Source organism: Pelecanus crispus, chromosome 5 (genome assembly GCF_030463565.1).
Source record: "Pelecanus crispus isolate bPelCri1 chromosome 5, bPelCri1.pri, whole genome shotgun sequence".
NCBI lineage: Eukaryota > Metazoa > Chordata > Aves > Pelecaniformes > Pelecanidae > Pelecanus > Pelecanus crispus.
In genome coordinates, this window is record NC_134647.1 from 23,060,727 (window position 1) to 23,083,373 (window position 22,647).

Sequence of the window (22,647 nt, forward strand, 5' to 3'; positions counted from 1 at the left end):
GGTAGCTGTCAAGCCTGAGCTCAGCACTCTGGGCCGACATGTCCCCAGGGTTGCACAGCTGGTACATTCATGCCTGGACAGCACCTTCAGGCCATGACTGTCCCTCTGTAGGACTGCTGAGGACAGGGGGGCTGCGATAGCAAGGAGACGTATGCATGACCCTCAGTTCTTAAGCAAAGAGAACAGGGAAGTACTCAGGTCTGCCTCTGTTCCTCCTTCTCTCCATGCCAGCTCTGGAAAAACCAGGTTTAAAAAAAACATCCCTGTGAATTACACTTGGGATTCACACTGCATCCACATGGGTACAGCCAAGGTTAAGGTTTCTGAGAAGTGCTCGTTGTACAAACACTACAAGGCAGTGAGAGAGAACTGAAGTATGTTTGTAAAATGTCTGTCTCCAGTTTGTTATGTGCTAGAACTATATGCACTATGCTTCAAAATCACTCCAGTATGTCTCTATTATTTATTACATATTTTGGAGAAGATCTTCCCAAAAGAAAATAAAATCAGTTTGGTTTTAGGGACTACATTTTAAAATACAGCCTGCTAAGCAACCTGTTGAAGCAAAATTGAATAATGTTCTATTGTCCTCGTACTGCTAACTTCTGTATTATTATTTGTGTTGTTTAGGAAACAGAAACCAAACAAATTATGTTCTTCAGATTCTGGTGGCTTTTGTGGATACTTGAACACCATGAGTTTTCAGCAGAAAATCTCAGGGAAGAAAAAAGATATGGATTGAGAAGACCAAAACCTAAACACATTCTGTCAAATACTATAGAAAAATATCCCAGTCCAAGTGATCAAGGTGAATATTGCCATTTTAAAACAGCTGTGGTTTTTTTTCCCTGATTCATTTATTTGGATTCTGGACTACATGGCTAACTTGTCCTCTAAGATATTGCTTATAATCAGCCAGGCTTGCTTCATCCTACATTTTCACATCCCTTATTTTTGCACTTTTATCTTTTTACTCCCATCTTTTCCCTCCCCTTTTGTGTATTTCAGAAGAGGAGATTACTCGTGGGCTTTTTTATGATATGGCTGATAGCCTGTTACTGTCACAAGAAGAATAATAGCCCATATAACTATTTCTATAGAAGTAATGTCATCAGTAGTTCAGAAAATTAATACTCTGCAGATCCTGCTTTTGGAAACTTTTATGTCACTGGATGCTACTCTCAGTTCCAGGAACAAAATCTAGCTCTGTCAAATCACATTCCCGTGTCTTATTCAGTAAGAGTCATTTTGCTGTAGATGACTCCCACTTTCCCAGTCCTCATCCTGGTAGAATATTCAGTGAAAAACCAGGCAAGAGGACAGAATGAATGTATAAAACCACTACAACATTCCCCATTTCATACTACATGGTATCACCTCACCTTCAGTTTCTTATTCCTTGGGACATCTGTTCCGGACCAAATTCCTCAGCCTTTATATGCTCTACCTTCATGAGGGTCTCACACTTGTGATCACAGACGTTTTCAAAAATTTCCATAATTGCACTCCCACTTTTGAAGCCTAAAATACATGTAAAGGTAAGGGTAGAATGAGATTTAGTGTGAAATCACTCCACTCACCTACCTACCTGTTTATTCTAGATGAAGACTGCATTCTGGAAATTGCTTTTTTACTGGACAGCTCTGAAAGTGCTAAGTACTATAATCATGAACAGCAGAAAAAATTTGTACTGGAAACAGTAGACAGAATGAAAAGTCTGCAGCTTAGTTCTGGACGTACCCTTAGCTGGAGGATGGCCTTACTTCAGTACAGCAGCACTGTTTTCATAGAGCAAACTTTCCATGACTGGAAAGGTCCTGAAGCATTCAAATCCCACATTGCTCCTATCACCTACATAGGTCATGGCACCTACACAACTTATGCTATAACTAACCTCACACAACTCTACATGACTGAAGGGACTCCGGGTAGCGTGAAAGTAGCCGTACTCTTCACCGATGGAGTGGACCATCCAAGAAACCCAGATATTTTTGCAGCTACAGCTGCTGCTAAACACCAAGGAATTGTATTTTTCACAATGGGAATGACCAGAGTGGCTGAGGAGGTTAGCAATGCTGCCAAGCTCCGGCTCCTGGCCAGCGTCCCAGCATCCAGGTTCATTTTCAACCTCCAGGAGAAAGAAACTGTGGAGAAGGTTCTCAAAGAAATGGTATGTATGAGAAAGAATTTGAAATAGTTATAGGAACATATGTAAAAAATGGTCTTATTTCCAATATTTTGAAACGCTTACGCTATTGAAGAAACCTGTACTTTTTACATGTTAAAGCAGCTCACTTATTAGTAAGACCACTGTGCCAAAGTACAGGTTTCCTCTCTCTCCCCACCATTCAGATCTTGCCAGCCAAAATATTTGAAGTTGAAACTGAATTAGACTTAGAGACACCTGTTGTGAAGTTATTTTTATCTGGTTTTCCTCCTAAGAAAGGTATTTTAAACCTCCTTTCTTAAAAAAACAACAAATTTTTGACATCTTAGTGCTTTCTTCTGTACCAAGCAGGAATGTGACATTACCTTTTGTACCAAAAAAAGATGCAGCTCTTGCAGAAGTGAAAATAAATTTGTAGACCTTAATGGAAGTATGTCACTTTAGATAAAATCTGAACTTGGCTAGAGACATCTTTAAATCTCCATGGAAAACCTACTACATAATCAAGAGGAAATGTGTAAATTGAGCTTAAAGTTTTGCTTGGGTGCCTCTTTTCTGCATGTGAACTTAATTTATAAAAAACATTCCCTGCCAAATATGGAGAATAGAGCCATCCTCTAGCCTATAAATCTGGTGACACAAGCTGTGCATGAAGTCCTGATCTGAGCATGCACAGAGACATAAAACAGAAATATGAATACCAGCCAGGAGACTTCTGCAGTGAAAACGATACCTAAGTGATCTCATACAGGCCTAGAGCATGTACACAAGCCGGCCTTCCTCTCTGTCTCTCCTTCTCTTCGACAGCCTGCCACTCTGCATTGGTTTCCCTGCCTATCACCCTTCCCATCTTCTCTCGTATTACCATTGCTTTCTGTATCACAGCAACCACCTCTCAGGTGACTAAGCACACTTTATTCTACCTGTTCCAAACAGGCAGCCATCCTCAGGTGCCTTCTTTTGAGAACATGGCTGCTGTCTGGTTTAAATAATGGCTTTGGCATAATGATATGTGCATACATGTAAATTTTCGAGATGTGTATTGCATTGCTGCTTATCAACACATTTATGTTCTCTCAAGAGACTACATCAATTGTGAAAAGTGGGAGGAATGCATTGTATGTGGGTGTTTCAGCTGTAGAGATCTTCTAAAAAATAATAGGCCTAATTTGGTAACTTCATGTGATCACTGTCAAAGCCAAATCTTTTCTAAGGTGTTCTTACTGTTCTCATTTTGTGCATGCCTAATAGTATGCATAGAAGAGCTTCTGATTTCCTCAGGTGTTAAGTATGTATCATTCACTCCTACTACAGAGCTGCTGCTATTCAGCACTTTGGAAACAGTGTGGTTTCTGGGTGCATTGTTCCCATATACCTAGCTAATTATGTTGGTTTAGGTGTGTTTACCACTGTAATTTTAGCAAATTATGGCTGGACAAGGAGAGTCAGTGATTTGTGCAGTCAACAATCTATACTAGGAACTGAAATTATTTAAATTATTTTTTAGAATGGAGAGATTGTTAGAATGTTTCTCATAAATTAAAGCTTAATTAATGTTAGTTAATATGTTAATTGCATAATTTAATTAACTAGCTGCTGAAGCAACTTATTTTAACATCTTTCAGTGTTCTTCCTGTAGAGCTGGATTATGACTTTAAGTTTCTAATGTTGTTTTGAATACCTGTCTTTACAGAAAGATCTGTCTGAGGAAGAGGCAAGTATTTTTTTTTTCCTGTACAGAACTACTGCTTAATACAGACATTTACAATTATATGGAAACATAATTCACGAAAAATGATAGCTCAGGAAGTTGGTTAAATATTGAGTCTAATGAGGTTGCCTTCAAGTAAAACATGCTTTTGTATTTGCAGAACAGAGCTTTAATTTGCTATGCTAATGTAGTTTACTTTCCTTCCTTATTTTCAAAATTGAAAAAGAACAATGTGTGAGTATTCAGGTTAGCAAGAATTTGCTGATACGTCTCCACACATCATCCAACAGACTCAGTGGATAAGAAAACATTCCACAGAGCTGAATGTGGTGCAGTTCTAGCCCTTAATGCTCTTCCTGTCATAGAGTTAAAAAAACGGAAGAACTCGAACAAAGCTCCACCATTGCACTTTTCCAGTTTGTCCACACTGTGTCACCCTGACTGCAAGCACTGGTAGGTCTGGCTGCCATTTCGGCGGGAGTAAAGTTAGCTTTCCTTTTAAAGATGTTATTTCTGCTTAAGGTACAGTATCTAAGGCAAAGACTGTTCTGATGAGCAGCTCAAGGAAACTGCTAAATATTATAAGTGTTTGCAAAACTTGAAGCATTTTATTTTTCACTCGTCCACTGGCATGTTGATTTTTCTCTTGTCAAAATAAATCCTGAAGTAGTAAGACATTCAATGTTATCCTTGGAAAACATATTGTTACTAATTGGGATATTCAGGTAAGAATGATATTTAAACCCTTCACTTCTAGACATCTCCAAGCTGAGTGGGGTTTAATAAATAATAAAACCAAAAATAAAAACAACATTCTTTATTCTCCCTCCAAAAATAACTGCTGTTATCTGTAATAATTCTGTATTATGTAATGGTTTCAAAGTTTCAGAAAGATCCTAAAAATCACATAACTACATACCATAATGATGTCTGACTGGGACACATGATGGTAGAGACAAGAGAAGAAAAAGATAGATTAGAAACTATTATAATGAGTTCCATTAACTACATAAAAGTATACATCCATAACATGTTTTCTTTATAGATCAAGCTAGAGCTAAACTATGATCTATCCTACATATATAGAGTAAAGTGGAAAAAGGATGTAAGATGGTTTCTTATCCCACTGTCTTCGCTATCTCTACAGTGACTAGTAATCAAAACAAATCTACAGTCATAGACATAGCATACCAATAAACTGACCTTGTGAAGAGTTTGTAGGTAAAGTCATTATCAAGATGATTGAAATTTCAGGAGTAGGAATTATATGGATTTTTGGATCGAGTGTAGGCGACCACATTCCTGATGAGTGGTAAACTGACAGTTAAAAGATTTCTGTAAAACATGTAAATGTAACTGGCTTCTGGTCATTACTGGTGTACTCAGACTAGCCATACAGTAACTCAAAAGAAATGTTCATGTGTTTTCTATCTATTCTATTAAAATGTGCTGATTTGGACTATTTTCATTCAGTGTCCCCAGGCTGCCACATGTAACTGTGAGAAGGGGGAAAGAGGCCTTCCTGGACCTGCTGTAAGTAGCTGTCATTTCTCAAATAAGTGATATACAGTATAAATCAAGATTTAATTAATTGTTGGAATATTTTTAGGAAATTATTTGAACCCAAATCCTGAGACAACAGAAGTTCAAGGTTCAATACACAGTCCTCCATAGTTAGACTGCATGGAAATGTCACACCAGTAGGAAATGCACGGAGATAACTGAGAATGCCATGAAACTCTCCCTCTGAAAAAAGAACAGTGTGATGTGGTGAGGCTCTCCTTTGAGCCACAGCAGCTTAAAAGGCAGGAAGGAGCACCTTTCCTGTGTGGAAAAATAATTCACCTGTTAGAATCAGACAAGCAGACCAGCTGGATCTAACTATTCCCAAATCAAACATTAATATCTGAAAAGCTCTCTGAAAGCAAGAGAGAGAGCGCAAGAGGCTGAAGCATTAGGAACAATTGAGACAAGAGACTTGTAAAGAGGGTAAAATAGACTGGACTTCTTTCAGAATAGTCTTACAACTAGAACCCCTAAGCAAATCCAGAGGATTGTGCCATTGTCCTGGTTTCAGCTGGGATAGAGTTAATTTTCTTCCTAGCAGCAGGCACAGTGCTGTGTTTTGGATTTAGTATGAGAAGAATGCTGATAACACACTGATGGTTTAGTTGTTGCTAAGTACTGCTTATGCTAATCAAGGACTTTTCAGCTTCCCATGCTCTGCCAGGTGCACCAGAAACTGGGAGGGGGCACAGCCAGAATAGTTGATCCAAACTGGCCAGAGAGCTATTCCATACCATATGACATCATGCTCAGTATATGAACTGGGGGGGGGTTGGCCGGGGGGCAGTGATCGCTGCTCGGGAACTGTCTGGGTATCGGTCGGCGGGTGGTGAGCAATTGCATTGTGCATCACTTGCTTTGTATATTATTAATACTCCTACTATTTTACTTTATTTTATTTCAATTATTAAACTGTTCTTATCTCAACCTAGGATTTTTTTTCACTCCTACTCTTCCAATTCTCTCCCCCATCCCACCGGGGCAGGGGGAGTGAGCGAGCGGCTGCATGGTGCTTAGTTGCTGGCGGGGGTTAAACCACGACATTCATACAAGGTTTAGTGATCTAAACTGCAGGGTTTAAGTTTCAAAAAGAACTCTCAGAGTTGAATGGTCTGATACTATATCCTTAACATTGAACTAAAGCACCATAGTACCTTATAGCCCTTACTCAAGGTGAAGGGACAGTGTTGGAGTTTGAAACAGAACTGTACAGATCTGCCCATCCTCATCTTTTTGACCTGAACATCCTATACATACATAAACAGAAATACACACAGGTTTTATCCTGCACAGTACAGCACACTTTAATTGCAAATGTCACCTCTGGTATGCAAACAGTAGTTTTGTTTGGGTTATTATTCGATATCTTTACTTGGAGAGCACAAGTACCTCTTAAACAAAAGCATACACCTCAAAGAGTTCAAAAGAAAACAAAACACCTACTTGGCAAGCTGGGTAGCTACAAAAACATCTGATCAACTCTCTCCTTCAGAGGAGACCTGAAGAATTTTTGTTTACAACAAAGACAAAAGAGAAAAATGGCTGTCTATTGAGTTGGTCCTGCTGCTCCCAGAAGTTCAATTTCAAGGTTACGGTAAATGCAGAGATTTTTAAAAATAAATTTATAGGAAGCAAATATCCTAAATACAAAAAAATAGTGTATATATTGTAAAATAAAATTATTTGACTACCATATATTATAAGAATTTTATTTTGTTGTTTTCAGGGTAAAAAGGGTCGCACTGGGGATGATGGAGCTCCAGGCCTGAAAGGAACAAAGGTGATGTGATTTTACAGATTTAGGAGAAAATTTGGTACTTCATTAATATGGAAAGACTATCCTAATAGTGCCCATGTACTTTCCATCTTTGAATTTCTTAAACTTCATCTACCCCCTTTTGCTGTAGTAAAGACTAAGATTCTTTATAAATTCAAATCTTACATCTAATGCATAAAATCATCAGAGTGTAAAAAGAGGGAGGTGGTATGCTTCTTGTATTGCATTGAGATATCTACTCAGATAATCAGGACAATACTATCTTATCCTGATTTCACTGATCTTGATGTTGGATTATTCATAGGGGGAGCCAGGTCTAAACGGAATCCCAGGACGAGATGGAATAGAGGTAAAAAAGATATTTTCCCCTTCTCCAATGATCAGTGTTCCTTCAAGGCAAAACACCACTTTTTTTTTTTTTTTTTCTTTCTTTCTTTTAATTACATTAGCAAATTTCAATTCTGGTTTACCAGCTAATGATTCATTAACACCAGAAGAACTGAGAACATTATCACTACTTACGGGAGTGATCTAGAAAATACTCTCTAATAATACACAGTCCCTCCTAAAAAATGTGAAAAGCTCTGGTATGATAATCTAAGAACATTACAGAAATTGACACTCTGCCTGCATCTTTATGGGTCAGTTTAAATTTTTCATTTGGCAAATAAAGGATCCAGTGTGTAATAGGAATTAAAAAGTTGTAATAGCAATGAAAAAGTTGAATGAAATACATATAGGAAGTAATTGTAGGACCAGCCTCTTAGTGCTTAACTCTGAATTCATTCACACATGAATCACTCTATATTTTCTTATTTTACAGTACATCCTTTTTGATTAGTGACTTTTTTCTTGCTTTCTTATTTTAGCATGTTTCTCTCTAAGATGGAAATATGAACTCCAGTTGACCTGCTTTTACATCACCAAAATCCCAGTCTAAAATGACACTTTCATAAGATTTGTTCACACATACAACAGCATCTATCATGACCAGTAGGTGCAGTATTTAGAGTCATATTGCCACGTTTATCAGAGATCACCTTTTCTACCTAATTTTTCATTATAAACTGAAATGCTGTTTTTCTAGAGAGTAGAATGTTAATAGCACCAATATTCACATTCTTACATTTGGGTTATATATCCTCACAACCTGCTTTGCTTTTTTATTTTCCCAGGGAAAATCTGGATATAAAGGAGAGAAGGTACTACTTTTAGTCAGAACTTCCACTTACATATAGATATTTGATGTTATTATTATTTATTATGTATAGTGCCATATTTCTTATAAATACTAGTAATGAACAATAACATCATCTTAGCAGCTGCTGCATAAGCTGTAATAGAAAATGTGTCTTTTCCCCACTGAACTTACAGCACAATTGCTATAATATATGACATGAATAGAATAACATTTAGGTTTTCAACTAAGGCACCCAAAGAATAAGGATGATATACTCAATATACCTCCTAAATATTTATTCCTGTTCCTTTCCAGGGAGAAAGAGGTGAATGTGGAATCCCAGGGATAAAAGGAGACAGAGTAAGTAGCCACAAAGTTGTTATGCTTTCAGGAAACAGTTAAAATACAGAAAAATTGCAATTCCCTGAATGACAACCAGGGTGATAGATTTAAGGCAAGTATTAATTCTAAGGCTCAGGGAAATTAACAACTGACAGTTTTAAAAAATGAAGTGAGGAAGGATACCATTTTCAGTAACTTTCTCAGCTCCTTCTACATTTTCATGTGATTTCTCTTAAGGCCCATGCCTAAGCCTGTTTGTAACAATGGTAAAACTCTGCTTGACTTTAACAGAGGCAGAAGGCTTGAAGTAGTAAGCAAAGGAATGAGTGGTGAAAATGAAATCAAGGTTTCTAACACCGATCTTCAAGATTCGGTGTATAATTGCTGTGAATATTTTGAATGAAACAAGCAGAGTTTATCCTGGATTACTGGTCCTTGATAATTAACTCTGTTCATTCTTACTCTGTATTCTGATTACCACAGTCCATTTTAAAAATATTTATCCAATACTTGCTGGCTGCTGAGCTTCTCTTGATTTTATTTTTCATTTTAATGTCAAGATATCTAAATAAGATACCTTAGTAAAAAGTTATCTAAAAGTGGTTTTGACCAAATCTAAATACACATAAATGTGCCCTTTTTGCCACTTGCCTTTCAGGGTCCTGAAGGTCCAGTAGGCCCCAGAGGAACAAGAGGGCTCCAGGTAAAAAAAAAAAAAAAAAAAAAAAGAAGAAAGAAACTATAAAAACAACAATACCTGGTTCCCTGGGATTCAAAGCTCTGAAATAATATCATACCACAACGACCATGGAATCTTTGAGTCACTGAGTTCAAGGCATCTAATCTAGTTTCTTAAAAGCAAAATTAACAAGAATTTGGAGGAGCAGTCGAGACAAATAAATCATCCTTATAATTCATTCTGTCTCAAAGACCACAGCAAATACAGTTCCATAAAAAAGAAAATCACTCATTTCCTTTCCCATTCAGTGTCTTAATTATTTCATTATCTCACAGAAGTACATGGAAACACTTTAGTCTCTTTTCATCCCAATAATCTTGAACCGATGGCCAAGAAGCTTAGCCCATCATTGATATTTCAGTAAATCTTGACTATAGATTACCTTTAATTGTATTCAAGTAAACGGACAGCCAAATTCTCTCCCCCGATTACCAGACCCAGCTCCAACTGAGTTGAGTAGCTGAATCTATACATGCATCAGAAAGCAAAGCTTCAGTTCTGAAGTGTTTGTAACTCATATTTTCATGCAGACTACAGCAAATTAAGAGATTGTTTTTCAAGTTGCCGTGGTTCTGAAAGCTTCAAAAATCTCATTAAAACCACTCCTGTTTTAATAGGGTCCACCAGGACAATCTGGAGATCAAGGGCCTGAAGGCCTGCAAGGATCAAAGGCAAGAACCGCATTATTTCTTCTCTTTCTTAATGTTGAAAGGTATTAATACAGCCTCACAACAATAACGCTTTTATCCTTATACCCCATACCCTTCTTGTAGGGTGTGCAGTTTAATGTGGCATTTCTAGCAAATCATATACTCTTTGTATTCTACAAGGTTCCTAAGAAAGGTCTTCATTTGCTCTTTGTATTGGATTCTTGAAATCACACTCCAGTCTTTTCTCACAAGCAGTTTAAATACAGCAGCATCACAGATTATTATTTAGCAGCAGTGTAGCATTGCATTTCTTCAGTTTTCAATTTAAAACTATTTTTTCCCTAAGTCCCAAGCAGGAATTCTGTTTGGGATCTCAAACAAACTCTTCTCTTGAAACTGTACATTCTTAAGAAGAATTCTATAGTTCAGTATTAGTAGACCCACTGTTTAATGATGCTCAGCAGAAGATATCCGAAAGTCACAAGGATGAGTGCAATTCAGGACACAGTCTTGCAATGGGCCCTCTGAAGGGTGAGCCACAGAAATCACCCAGTGCTTCACTGCAAGATCCAGTCCCCTCTGTAAACATGAAGTATTTTTTGTTTGTTTGTTTGAAAAATGTATAATTTATATTTATTAAATCCTTAATTTGCTGGGTTTACTTCTCACTTACTCCATTGTAAATTCCAGGTATACCAATGGAGATTACTTCATTCTGTGGTTCTGTGATGACTTGGATCTTTATCACAGTAGTTTAATGGAAGATGCAAATATCATTGGGTATTATAGACAGTTATGGGAACTGTTTTAACTTTATTAAAAGAGATAATAGTTACACTTTGCTTCTCAGAAAAAACTCAAACTGAGTAGTTCAGCCAAGGCTAATTGGTTCTTCAGCTACTGAAAGGAATATTGTTGTGGAGAAAAACTTGATAATAAGTTTATAAAGGACATTATCTCTTTTGATATCTCTCTTGATATCTCCTTTGCACCATATTTAGAGTGCCTGCTGGCCAACAGTGAGGCACAGAGCAGTTGGGTATCAAAACTCTCATATCCCACATGAAAGGAAACATTCTTCCTTTTGTTTAATCTGGTATCACTTTGTACAGGAAATATCTATGCTCTTAATAAAGGGAATTTTGAAGCATTGAAAGGGTGAACAGATGAAGTACTCTGTGAGACAATTCCAATGGGCTGAAATTCAGGATATACAAAAAATGAACTTACAAACTGAGTTAAACTGATTTCCCTAGATAACCAATTTATACGCAGAATTGTTTCTTTTTTCATTCTTTGAAAAGGGTGAAAGAGGTCTCCCTGGGCCACCTGGCTTGCCTGGAGAGACTGGAATAGGACTGCCAGGCCCAAAGGTACAGGTATCTCTCATCTTCTATATTACTTGTAGGATAAGAATGAAGACCAAGACAGCTGAGATAATATACTTGCTGGTACATGAGAAACTTCAAGCCCCCAAATGGTATTTTTATGGTACTGGAAAGGTGTTTGGTATGTTGATCAAAACTGTTTAGGGAAAAAAAGGTATATTTTAAATATGTACTTGAAAGGACTTTTTTGCAGTAGTTCTTACACTTGACACAACTCAATCTAAGCAGTATATGGCTGAGTAAAAATGCATACACAGTCTTAAACAAAATTATCCTGTGAAAAACAAGCTTGTTGGTTTGGATGACTGGCATAAAGAAAACAGAAACACTGTGAAAGAAATACTGACTTCATGGAAAAGGACAATAAGTGACACGTAATGTACTAGGAATATGACGGGTAATAATTAACCGTTTAGATTCAACATTGTCTTCTCTCAAATGCAGAATTGAGGCTGTCCCCTAATGCTGTGAAACTGCACCAGTTCAATGTCTGTCGGGCCTTGCGTGCTGTATGACTCTGAGGACACTCAGATTTTCTCTGCCATTCCTGTATTCTCCTACATGATGTATTTCAAGTACAGAATGTCTGCTGAGGTGTTATATGCTGCACACTTACAAATACCTAAATCAGGCATTTTCAAAATACATCTTTCTTTGAAGGGTGACACCGGTTTGACAGGACGACCAGGCCCTGTTGGCCCACCCGGAGTTGGTGAGCCAGGACTTACGGTATGTCTATTTTTTATTTGGTGAGAGGGAAGCAGGACAGAAAGGAAAAATGCTCAGTGCTTCCCTGTTAAAAGGGATATATGTGTGTTAAATGATGCCATCTCTTTTCTTTCTTCTACTAGTTCTCACTCTCATACCTACTATGTTATCTAACGTTCACTTCCCTCAATAAACTGGAAATGTTTCCAATTCCTTAACTTTTTCTAATAATCTTAGTCTCCAAAACAGCTATGAAAAAATAACACCTTATGCAAAACCACATAAATATTTAAATAATCTATCCCCTGATAGATTCAAATCCACATGTGGTACCTTTGAAGTTGACTGCTTTTCAGTATCATTAGAACATTAGCATCAGCATGCCTTTGAGGGAGAGACTCCATTTCAACCACTGTAACATTAGAAACAGTCATACCTAAACAACCTCCATAAAGACATTCAGATTGAATAAGTGGTCCCAGGTAACAATTTGACCAGTATTACCTGTACTGGAGATAATAGAGAGAGAAATATAAAAAACATTTTACTTCAACAATTTATAGTAGGTTTGGCTCTGAAGTGTCTTCCTTCTTTTCCTTCACTTCCTCCTCCTGGTAGTTGTAAACTCAACCTCTTTGTGGTAATTCAGAAAATCAGTACGCCAATTTTATGGTTGCTTTTTTCCAAGTGTCAGATAGCACCTTTTACTGAGCAATAGCAGCAGACAATACAATACAGCAGACTCAAATTCATTTCTCATTGCCTGGATGAAAGACCCCTAGGGCAACCACAAGGAAAATTTTCTGCAGTTTTTTCACAAGTAACTTTTCCCCATTGACAAGGAAAGATTTGTAATAATCATTTCAAAAGAGATGTTCCCATGAAAAAGAGAAAGATGGTTTGGTAACCAAACTGACTGATCTCAAACCTGCTTGAAAATACACTACTGGAGAGGAGTGAGTTCTTGTTGAAGAGCCCAAAGAAAAGAGCATTACTAATAACACCTAATGACTAATGACAGTCAGTCAAAGTGGGGCAGTACTGCTTCCTGAGACTCTTCAATAACAGCACAGAGAAAAGAGCCACTCTGTGGGGGAAGAGATGCCTGTGATGTGCATCTCTGTTAGCCACAACAGCTGTACTGGTATAACAAGAGATTCTGATTTAAAAAATATACTGAAGGTGATTTTTAAATTTACTTTAAAGTGTATTTGCTTCAAAAGAGTTTTCTTTTTATGGCTGAATGCAGTGTAATTATCTTTACTTAAGAACAAGGTGTAATTCTAAAGCTCTATGCAGAAGCAGAAGCATATTTAGGCTATGCAGAGCCAAATCTACCAACATTCTGTGATGTGTGTGTAATCTCACGGAATAAATCAGAGGAAAAAAAAACCAGATGCGGGAAAACACTGTGAAGCAGACCCAATATGCACAGGTTTTGGACTTGCATTTAGTGAAAGGTTTTAGTTGTCTTACTTGCCCCTTGTGCTCCTCTCAGATCTGCTTTCAAAAAGAGAAGGGCATGCTATTATTCTCTTCACCAATTACAGTCAAATCTCTACCACTACATCTTCTTCAGTACTACTCTGCATGGTCTTTAATCTGGTTCTCCCCATCTCTCATGATTATACTGACACATTAATAAGGCTCAGTAACAATTTGTAAACCAAACTAAAGTTTAGGGAGTGAAGATTTCAAAAGTATAAGGAATAGGAATTTCAGCTACATAACCTATGATTCATAAGTAACCAGAAAAGTAAAACTGTCTGCCTTGTTATTGCTGCAGGCCAGAATGCTCATCATTTATTCACTGTGAATATCATATTACTGTATTATACAGGTTATAACTACACCAACGCTTAAAGACGTGCTTAAAACTGACAATGACATAGAACACGCTGCTGTGGATTTGAGTGATTAATACATATTCTAGGCCATTTTAAACTTATGTTAACAGGGGCCTCAAGGACCACAAGGTGTTCAAGGAGAAAGAGGTTCACCAGGAGAAGGGCTTCCAGGAGCAAAGGTACAGCAGTCAAAGGGTTTTAAGACCAGAGCAGCACCATTAAATAAGTGCATGCCAAAACAAGTCCATAGCAGACACGGGAATCTGAGAAAGTAGCTTGTAAATTAATATTAAAATTTGGCATCAATTAACCTGATATATTTTCATAGAATTCAGTTGGTCCAAACATGACTTTTAGGCACAGCTAGTCTTTGGGGCCTGTAAAGCTGATATTTAATTCACCTAATGCTTGATTTGTGGGATCTAAGCCTGGAAAGAATTACAGCTATAATTTTAAAACAGCCTTGAGCATCTGACTTTAAATAAAATATTATGAAAGTGATTCCTAGATGAAAAATTTAGCTGTTTGCTGTTGCTTTTTTCTAAATCTTTATATAGAGAGATTTTGCTGTCACTAAAGATAGGCTTCTAAGCTTCTTAAATACCTCAGCCACTGGCTTATGCATTTTAGCAGAAGTCTGAATTCAGTTTGTGGGAAAAGAAAGCTACTGATTTTCCGATCCAGTGGAAGTAATGACAGTAGTAGTTGCACCTACATGGATGGACTCACTAGACCCACTGCTAGCTCCTTTTGCTGCCCTCTGAAAACCAACTACCAGCCTGAGTTGTCACTTTGACCTTTGGTTACAATAACAAAGTGACATAGCTTGTACATGACCTAAATAAATAACTAAATGGTTCACTCATTTTTATGCATGTACCAAGGCAATTTTGTTTGGGAAAACAAGAAAAAATTGTTTCGCAGATGCAGGCCCCAACTGTCCCTTTACTAAAAATCTTAGGATTTTTGCTTAGCACAATACTGTAGTCAGGTTTAAATTTGACTGCTGCTAGCAACATAAAATCTTCAAACATCCAGTATATATTTTGTGATGAATTACATAAATTAGCTAACCTCATTGTTGATGGCTTGTATTTGCTTAGCAGATGTCATGCATGAAAACAAACAAAAAAATTATTTGAAGAAAATACATTTAGAAATCACTCTATTACCACTGAAATACCAATTCATGTGGGAAAAAAATAATAATCAAAGCACAGCAACAATGCATGGTGGGAACAAGTACAGAAGAATGCTTAATTGAACCAAAACTATTGAGCAATTGAGATAGGCTGAATAAAATAATCAAAGTGCAATTCTGTCAGTATTATTGGAACTCTTGATTCTATGAAAAATGTACTACCTTTTACTGCCAAGTCTGACCTAGAGTCAAGCATGTATCAACAGAGTCTATACGTATCTCTAATCCTATTTATGGCTGCCAAGTATGTCAGCTCTCTGGTCTTAAACACATTTTAAACAGGTAATTTGTTAATCTAAAGCAAATTTTACAGTTGCTTTCCTCAGAACGTTTCTACTACAAGCTCACAGTTCAGTAAAAAAGGAAAATGAAGGCAGATGTTCTAAAGCATCAGGAGTAAAGAATGTTATTTTAAACAGAAATCCACATAAGGTATTTCAGTCAAAGTTAAAATGATGGAATTGGTTACTAGGGAGAGAAAAGACCTGTCTGGGGCATAACTTTATTGCCTTGGGTGATTCTGTGACAATTTACACAAGCTAACTCTCTTTACATGTTTTATTAACAGAAGTACAAGAAAGCACAATATTAGTGTCCTTACTAGTAACCTGCATTTTCCCCCCCAAGACGACTGTTTTGTAAATAAACATTTAGAAAGATAATTACATTTACAAATAGACTGCTACAATAATACAGTTTGGCCTGGTCTTTATTCTGGCAAAATTCTTAGTGAGAGCCAGATCCTCATTGCCATACTTCAATGAGATCAACCCATGAGACAAATAAGCAGAATTTAGCTTTCAGTTAGTCTCATTACTCAGCCCTGCTGACATTTAAATCAGTTGTGGTTTTGCCACTGATTTGAGGGGAAACAGGACAGGACCTTAAGCAATCGAGGTGGGTAGAAAGATAAAAAGAAGCTTGTTCAGCAATTTCATCCGCAATTTCAAACTGCAGAGCAAGCTCATTTGAAAGGATGACCTCTTTGGTATCCTGGAAACAGATTGAGGAGCTACTTTCTGTTTCTTCTCGTTTTGGTTTTCATGATGACAAAGCACACAGTGTCTCTAGTTACTTCAGAGAGAACAGCTGTGTGTTTCTACAGTTAACAACATATTATTTTTTCGTGTAGGGAGACCGTGGTTTTGATGGACCAAAAGGCCCTCGTGGACTTCCAGGCATCAGCATAAAAGGTGAAAAGGTGAGCAGCAAATACATCAGGGGATTAACAAAGTGCCAATAAATCTACATAGTACAGGGAATACAAGGTTGATATTCACTACAAAAGGTGTAATGAGGCAAGGAGCCCACAATAGGCCCTGGATAATAAGGTATTTTGTAGAGAGATTTATGCCCAATAAACTCTCCCAACCTATTTTAACATCTCTTCATAGTAAAATAGGAAATGTTACAAAAAGCATCTGATTCTGTGGGAAAGTTAAGGTTTAGAAAAGGAAAAAGAGACTAGCAGTTGTTTGCAACTGAACCAGCAGGGAATAAATGCATATATGGAAGATAAAAGGTCAGATCCCCAGCTTCACTGACTTCAAGAGAGGTAAAGGCAACATGTACTAGCACGGGAGCTGTCCCACATTGTTTCTGTATCTTTACACAACTAAGCAATTGCACTTTGTTTGCCAGGGTGAATTCGGTCCTCCTGGTTTACCTGGGCCAATTGGATTACCTGGAATTGGAATCCAAGGAGAGAAGGTGCAGTTTTTACTTCCCCCTCATCCCACACTTAAGTGTGTAGTAGCAGAGAATATTTTATTTTTAATAATTACTTAACTAATCTTTTCAGGGAGTGGAGGGCCCAAAAGGACCACCTGGCTCTAGAGGGCTACCAGGACAGGGACTACCTGGACCAAAGGTTAGGGAATTTTCTGAAGTAAAAGCTACTGTGCTGTTTTTACTGTTATGTTCCTTGATCAAGAAATGGTCTGTCTCTATCCTTATGCTTGTTAAAGTGCTGACACAGCTGCAGGAAATTATTTTCTTTATTAATATGATTAAAATGTACAGCAGATCCTACTCCACTGAAAAGCCTTGATAAACCAATGCCATAGCTGCTTATTTAGGTTTTGGCTTGGCTCACCACAGCACTTTTGAGGTACTACATATCAGACAGTGCACTGCACTTTGTCCGATACATTTCCATGGAAAGGGTTGTCTGCCTTGAACTTGCAGTCTCATCATATCAAGTGCAGGCGCAGTGAATCGATTCCAAAAAGTAATTGCACTTAACACAGGAGAACACCAAAATTTCAAAATCATCTTTTATCCTCACTGTACTGTTTCCATTCCAGAAAAATACATACATGCCTTACAGATTGGCTGCCTTCCTTGTTACTTCTGCTGCCTGTTTTCTCACCTGACTTTGTGTATTTACTGTATCTAGCAGTTAAAAATGGTCCAAGGTATAATGAAGATTACCTTTGCTGAAGAAAAACTGTCAGAATAATTTAGCCTTGATTGATTTGCAAAATACAAAACTGTTAATGAAAGACGTCACCCCTGAAGTGTTTGGAATGGAGATTTAAACTGATTTTCTGAAAGAGGTGACAGATAAAGTTCTGAATGACTGAAGGCTATTAAAGCATAGCATAAAGGAACTAGAGGTGTAAGCGGGTCGAGGGTCTATGCCAGGTAAACTACTTTGCAGCATCAGAGACCACGTCTTACATTTTAAGTGATTGTGCAGGGATATGCTTTACCACTGTTAAAAAGAAAGAGAAGGGTGAATTGTCTGTGGATGTCAGATACGTTCCTGAAGTATCAGCTACTTTGGTGGGAAACATTCACAGGGACATATAATTACAGATTTACAGCATTAATAATTTCCACCAACTTTTTGGTGATAGCTCAAAACATGCTGCAGATTCCCAATCTTTGGGACCAAGGGTTTAATACATCATACTAAAGACCATATCACACTAATCTTTGTTTAAATATAAGCAACCAAGAATATACATTTATATATTTCCATGATAATGCTGTTAAAACATAATTTCTACTTAAGGGTGAACAAGGCTTGCCAGGAGAGACTGGAGTGCCAGGAGAAAGAGGTATTGGAGAACCTGGTTCTAAGGTACATTGTTAATAGAGGAATTACTTAATTTCTTTATTCAGATTTGAAATTTGTGTTTTGTGAGTATCGTTTCTGTAGGCACTTAAAAATAGGTTTAGAAATAAAACTTAGGTTCCTAGTCTTTAAAATTTTTAACACAGGCTTTCAATAACCTCCAGAAATGGCAACATTTTAAATACATCAGTTCTGTACAAAAGTAGTAAGATTTATTGTGACTGAAAATTTCCATGTGCCTAGCCCATGCTCAAGCCAGTGTTGCATACCGCAGCTCACCTACAGCTCTGTCTAGAAAACCATCCAGAATATTAAACAGTTGCCAGAACTCACAGTCCCCAGTGTAAGCTAAGCTATAACCACCGCTGGTGAAAAAAAGCACTGAACAGTGGTTATTGTGCTGCTCCTTCCCTTTTCACAGAGGATATGATGGAAACAGAGCAGCAGCTATATCCTCACACCTTCATATGGGAAACAAGCTGTGCTACTAGACAGAAAGCACACTTGCTTAGAGTGTAAGCTGTAACCAGATTATTTTAGTGCTAAAGTGACCAAGATATTAACCAGTCCCTATGTCATTAACAGCCAGATTAATATAAAATATGAGAATAGATGAAAAAGTACTTTTGTGATAGCGCAAAGGCACAGGACTGTCCTGGTTTTGCTCTTGTTTATTAGGGATTTGGGACAGGGGTTGGAAAAGGAAAGAAATTGTTCAATTTCTTTCTTTAATTTCACAAAATATGGTAATGCTGAGTGAACCCATTTGACCCCAAGTGATCCCATTTCATCTAAAACCAGGTCAGGCTCTTGAACCTTACATAAATAGGCCAATGACAATTCCACTGCTAGTAATAGATTTGCACTGATATTCACCAGCAAGATGTCAATCATCATGTCACAGTCAGCTCTATCTGATACGTACTTCAAATGTTACCCCTTAAGGAAATGATGGCATTATTTTTTAAGAATGAGCTGGAGGATTAACAGCTAATAATATTAATTGCATAGATAAAATGCACAGTTCAAACAATCAGATGGTAGGATAGTTCCAGACACATGAGAGTTGTCTTTATAAAAAAACGGCAAGATTTGGGTTCATATGCATAAATGCTTGCTATAAATATATATACAGTTTAGTAAACTTTTAAAAATAGATTTCCTTGATTCAGAGAAAGACTAGTACCAAGTCTGCATTAATAGAAGGACTTACTTTTTATCAATGTCAGGGTGAGCCAGGTCCTTCAGGACTGGCAGGTCTGCCTGGTCTTCCAGGAGAAGATGGAGCCCCTGGACAAAAGGTTGGTTCATCTCTGTTTGTAGTCTACCTGCTTCCCTCCAAGCATTCCTGCTGTTCTCCCTGTGCTGATACCCAAACCTAGAAGAGGGGGTGTTCATGGGCAAGGGGAAAAGTAGCACATTTTTCAGTTAAAAAAATTCTCTTTCAAACATACCTTTTTAGGGAAAACTTCTTTTTGGCGGGTAGGGGGTTGTCTTATCTTGTTTACAGTTGTTGGCTTTTTTTAATCCACCAAATGCCCTGCAACTCAGAAGGGAAACCACTAAAATGGCTACAGGTAACCTTTCATAGCCTTCTGATCATGGCATTTTCCTAGAATCAGAAACCCCATATATTTAAAGATTATATACTCAGTGTTCAGCCATCACTAGAGAAACATGCTACTTCACGCACTCCACCCAGAGTTTTACAATGGTTGCTTCTGAATATGGGAAGAAAATCCTAGGCCCACTGACATCAGTGGGAGTTTTGCCATTGACTCTAAAAGGTCTATGATTTTATGAGCTTATTCAAGCGAATACAGAGTTGATCTTGCACCATGTCTATGCAGTACTCTGAAATGCTGCTTTGATTTTTCTGTTCCAGGGTGAACCAGGGTTACCTGGTCTTAGAGGTCCTGAAGGTGTTCCAGGCATTGGAATACAGGGGGAAAAGGTGAGAATTTCTTACTAAAGGTGACACGCAAAATTGTAATGTTCCAGGAGTAAGTTTGTCAAAGCCTTCTCTTTTTTGGTGTATTATAACAAAAAAATAGACCTCAAGGAATAGGTTAATGAGTACTTCTAAAAGTGGTTAACTGCAGAATTTATTTCAGCCTCAGCCTAAAACAACAACTTTTTAAATAGTGAAGTTAATAAAAGACCACCCAGGACATCTTCTTCATAAATTTTTTTTTTGGAAATGACAGCACAACAGTTCAGTGGCTCACAATTTCCAGTACCTGTGGTAGCATCTGGTCCAAGAAGTTCAAAAAGAGCTAACTGGGAATACTACTTCTCTTAGTAGGAGTAACGGCATCGATCTCTTAGGTTCTGGCTCTTGTATTGGTCTTCTGTACTGATTCACAGATGGAGAAGTAATTCCGGTTTCTCACATCAGTATCTGTAACCTGTAAAATAAAGACACTGGAGATTGCTGGAATAGTAATCCAAGACATTGGACAAGACATACAGAGACTAAATGTCACAATAGAAGAGAAATAAAGATATTAAGTATCACAATTGCAAGAAGCTGGAAGGGCTAAAAAACAGCGTAGGAAAGAAAATCAAGGCATCTACTTGTTTTCAGATTACTTTGGTAGGGAATACCTGCAGATGACATGATGCAGCGATAGAATTAATTGCTGTATTGGAACTTTTTCAGAATGATTCTGGACTCATATCTGTTTCATTTTTGTTGTAATTATTACAGCCTAATAATATGCTTAAATAGCAGTTTTCTCTTTACAAACTTTACACTATCTATTCTTAGCTTTTTCTGCCCAGAAGTATAAGCTGATCAATCAGAGAGGGCATCGTGGTCAATTGATTGGCCCTATTTGCCTTTGAATAAAAAAAAAAGTACCTTTGAGTGAATTCTGTTTTCCTGTTTTGATTATTTCTCTTAGTATCTTTTTCATGTAATTACTTAACTTGATTTTTCAGCTGCAAGAATGCAATCTTTAAGACTCCTTTTGGTTCTTATTTTTTTCACAGTATTCACTGGTAAATTGGATAATTTAATTTCAGATGAAACATATGTAGTTTTAACTGTACAAATCCAAAACCGGACAATTACTGAGCAGAATTAACTGACTTGCCAATGAAGGCAATAGGAACAGCGCATGTGCACCAGCTACAAGATAGAACTTCACTATCTTTCACTGATATTTACAATTAATTTCAGTTAACACATTCTTAATATTATTTGGTACATGTGACGTCTTCTCCATTCTTGTAGGGAGATCAAGGTCAGAGAGGAATACGTGGATTAACAGGACCAACAGGTGTACCTGGACCTGCTGGAGCTAAAGTAGGTTTACTACCACGTTATGTGTGTAAAATAGCCCCCCAAAAGTGTGCTTTGTTCTAGATCTCAGAAACAACTGTCCCAGAATGAACTTGCTTCTTAAAAAATAATTAAAAAAAGAAGTTCAGCTAAGGCTTCTCTTAGCAAGACACACCATGATCCCCGTAAACATCTAGAAGCATTTTTTAAAAAAACTTTTCATTTACCATTTTGCTATCCTGTCAGTTTGGAAAAAGTTAAGGGACACTAATACTGGTATTTTTATGCTGAAATATTTGGGAAGATAGTATGGTGTACGGCATATATGTGTGGCAGGACTTTATTTTCCCTTACACTGACTCATGGCTGATATTCTTTTATGGATTTGGAGTTTCTATTCAAGTACTCAGTATTGACTGAAAGTGAGAGAAGGGCTACTCCAGGTTTCTCCTCCAGTTATTAAGTCTTTTGCTATTTATACACACAAGAGAGTGTATTTCCACATAAGAGGAAAAATAAAAAGGGGTAAAAATGTAGACTGAAAGGACTATTTAAAAAAATCTACTCTAACAGAAAAATATATATGTTTTCAGTATACCTACACAGCTGGGCAGGAAGCCTTGAGTGCTGGATGCACTGGACCAAGTCTCAAATACACTGAGAAAGGGATTTTTAATAACATGTATTTGTTCAGTGACTGCGAAGAATCTCATTTCCATTGAGAAATCAGAACTACGCTTGTTATCAGTTCTTCAGATAGTTAGATTTCACTCCTCATAGAATAGAATATTAGAAATTCTGATAGAATTTTAATCGTATATTATAAGTAGTTGCATAAATGTTTTCTGAGATGCTCATGCTCACTTTCAGAAAAATCCATCAGTTTTGCTCTCCTTCCTTCACTGCAGGGAGAGCCTGGTGCACCAGGACGTCTAGGAATGCCAGGCCCTCCTGGAAGAGCTGTGCCTGGACCAAAGGTAAAATCCACACTCAGGCTCCTAGT

General features: G+C 37.4%; 1 protein-coding gene across 1 annotated transcript in view; it reads left to right on the plus strand.

Moving 5' to 3' along the window:
- Window positions 1-651: 651 nt before the first annotated feature.
- Window positions 652-22,647, plus strand: part of LOC104033790 (uncharacterized) — a 35,733-nt gene continuing 13,737 nt past the window's right edge. Inside the window, exons 1-21 of the mRNA XM_075710430.1 lie at window positions 652-808; window positions 1,602-2,170; window positions 3,861-3,881; window positions 5,352-5,411; window positions 7,171-7,224; window positions 7,526-7,570; window positions 8,397-8,423; window positions 8,717-8,761; window positions 9,402-9,446; window positions 10,100-10,153; window positions 11,437-11,505; window positions 12,181-12,249; window positions 14,186-14,254; window positions 16,409-16,477; window positions 16,918-16,986; window positions 17,078-17,146; window positions 18,296-18,364; window positions 19,588-19,659; window positions 20,244-20,312; window positions 21,597-21,668; window positions 22,553-22,621. Of these exons, the coding sequence (XP_075566545.1) occupies window positions 652-808; window positions 1,602-2,170; window positions 3,861-3,881; window positions 5,352-5,411; window positions 7,171-7,224; window positions 7,526-7,570; window positions 8,397-8,423; window positions 8,717-8,761; window positions 9,402-9,446; window positions 10,100-10,153; window positions 11,437-11,505; window positions 12,181-12,249; window positions 14,186-14,254; window positions 16,409-16,477; window positions 16,918-16,986; window positions 17,078-17,146; window positions 18,296-18,364; window positions 19,588-19,659; window positions 20,244-20,312; window positions 21,597-21,668; window positions 22,553-22,621 (1,842 nt within the window). The remainder of the gene's footprint in view (window positions 809-1,601; window positions 2,171-3,860; window positions 3,882-5,351; window positions 5,412-7,170; window positions 7,225-7,525; window positions 7,571-8,396; window positions 8,424-8,716; window positions 8,762-9,401; window positions 9,447-10,099; window positions 10,154-11,436; window positions 11,506-12,180; window positions 12,250-14,185; window positions 14,255-16,408; window positions 16,478-16,917; window positions 16,987-17,077; window positions 17,147-18,295; window positions 18,365-19,587; window positions 19,660-20,243; window positions 20,313-21,596; window positions 21,669-22,552; window positions 22,622-22,647) is intronic.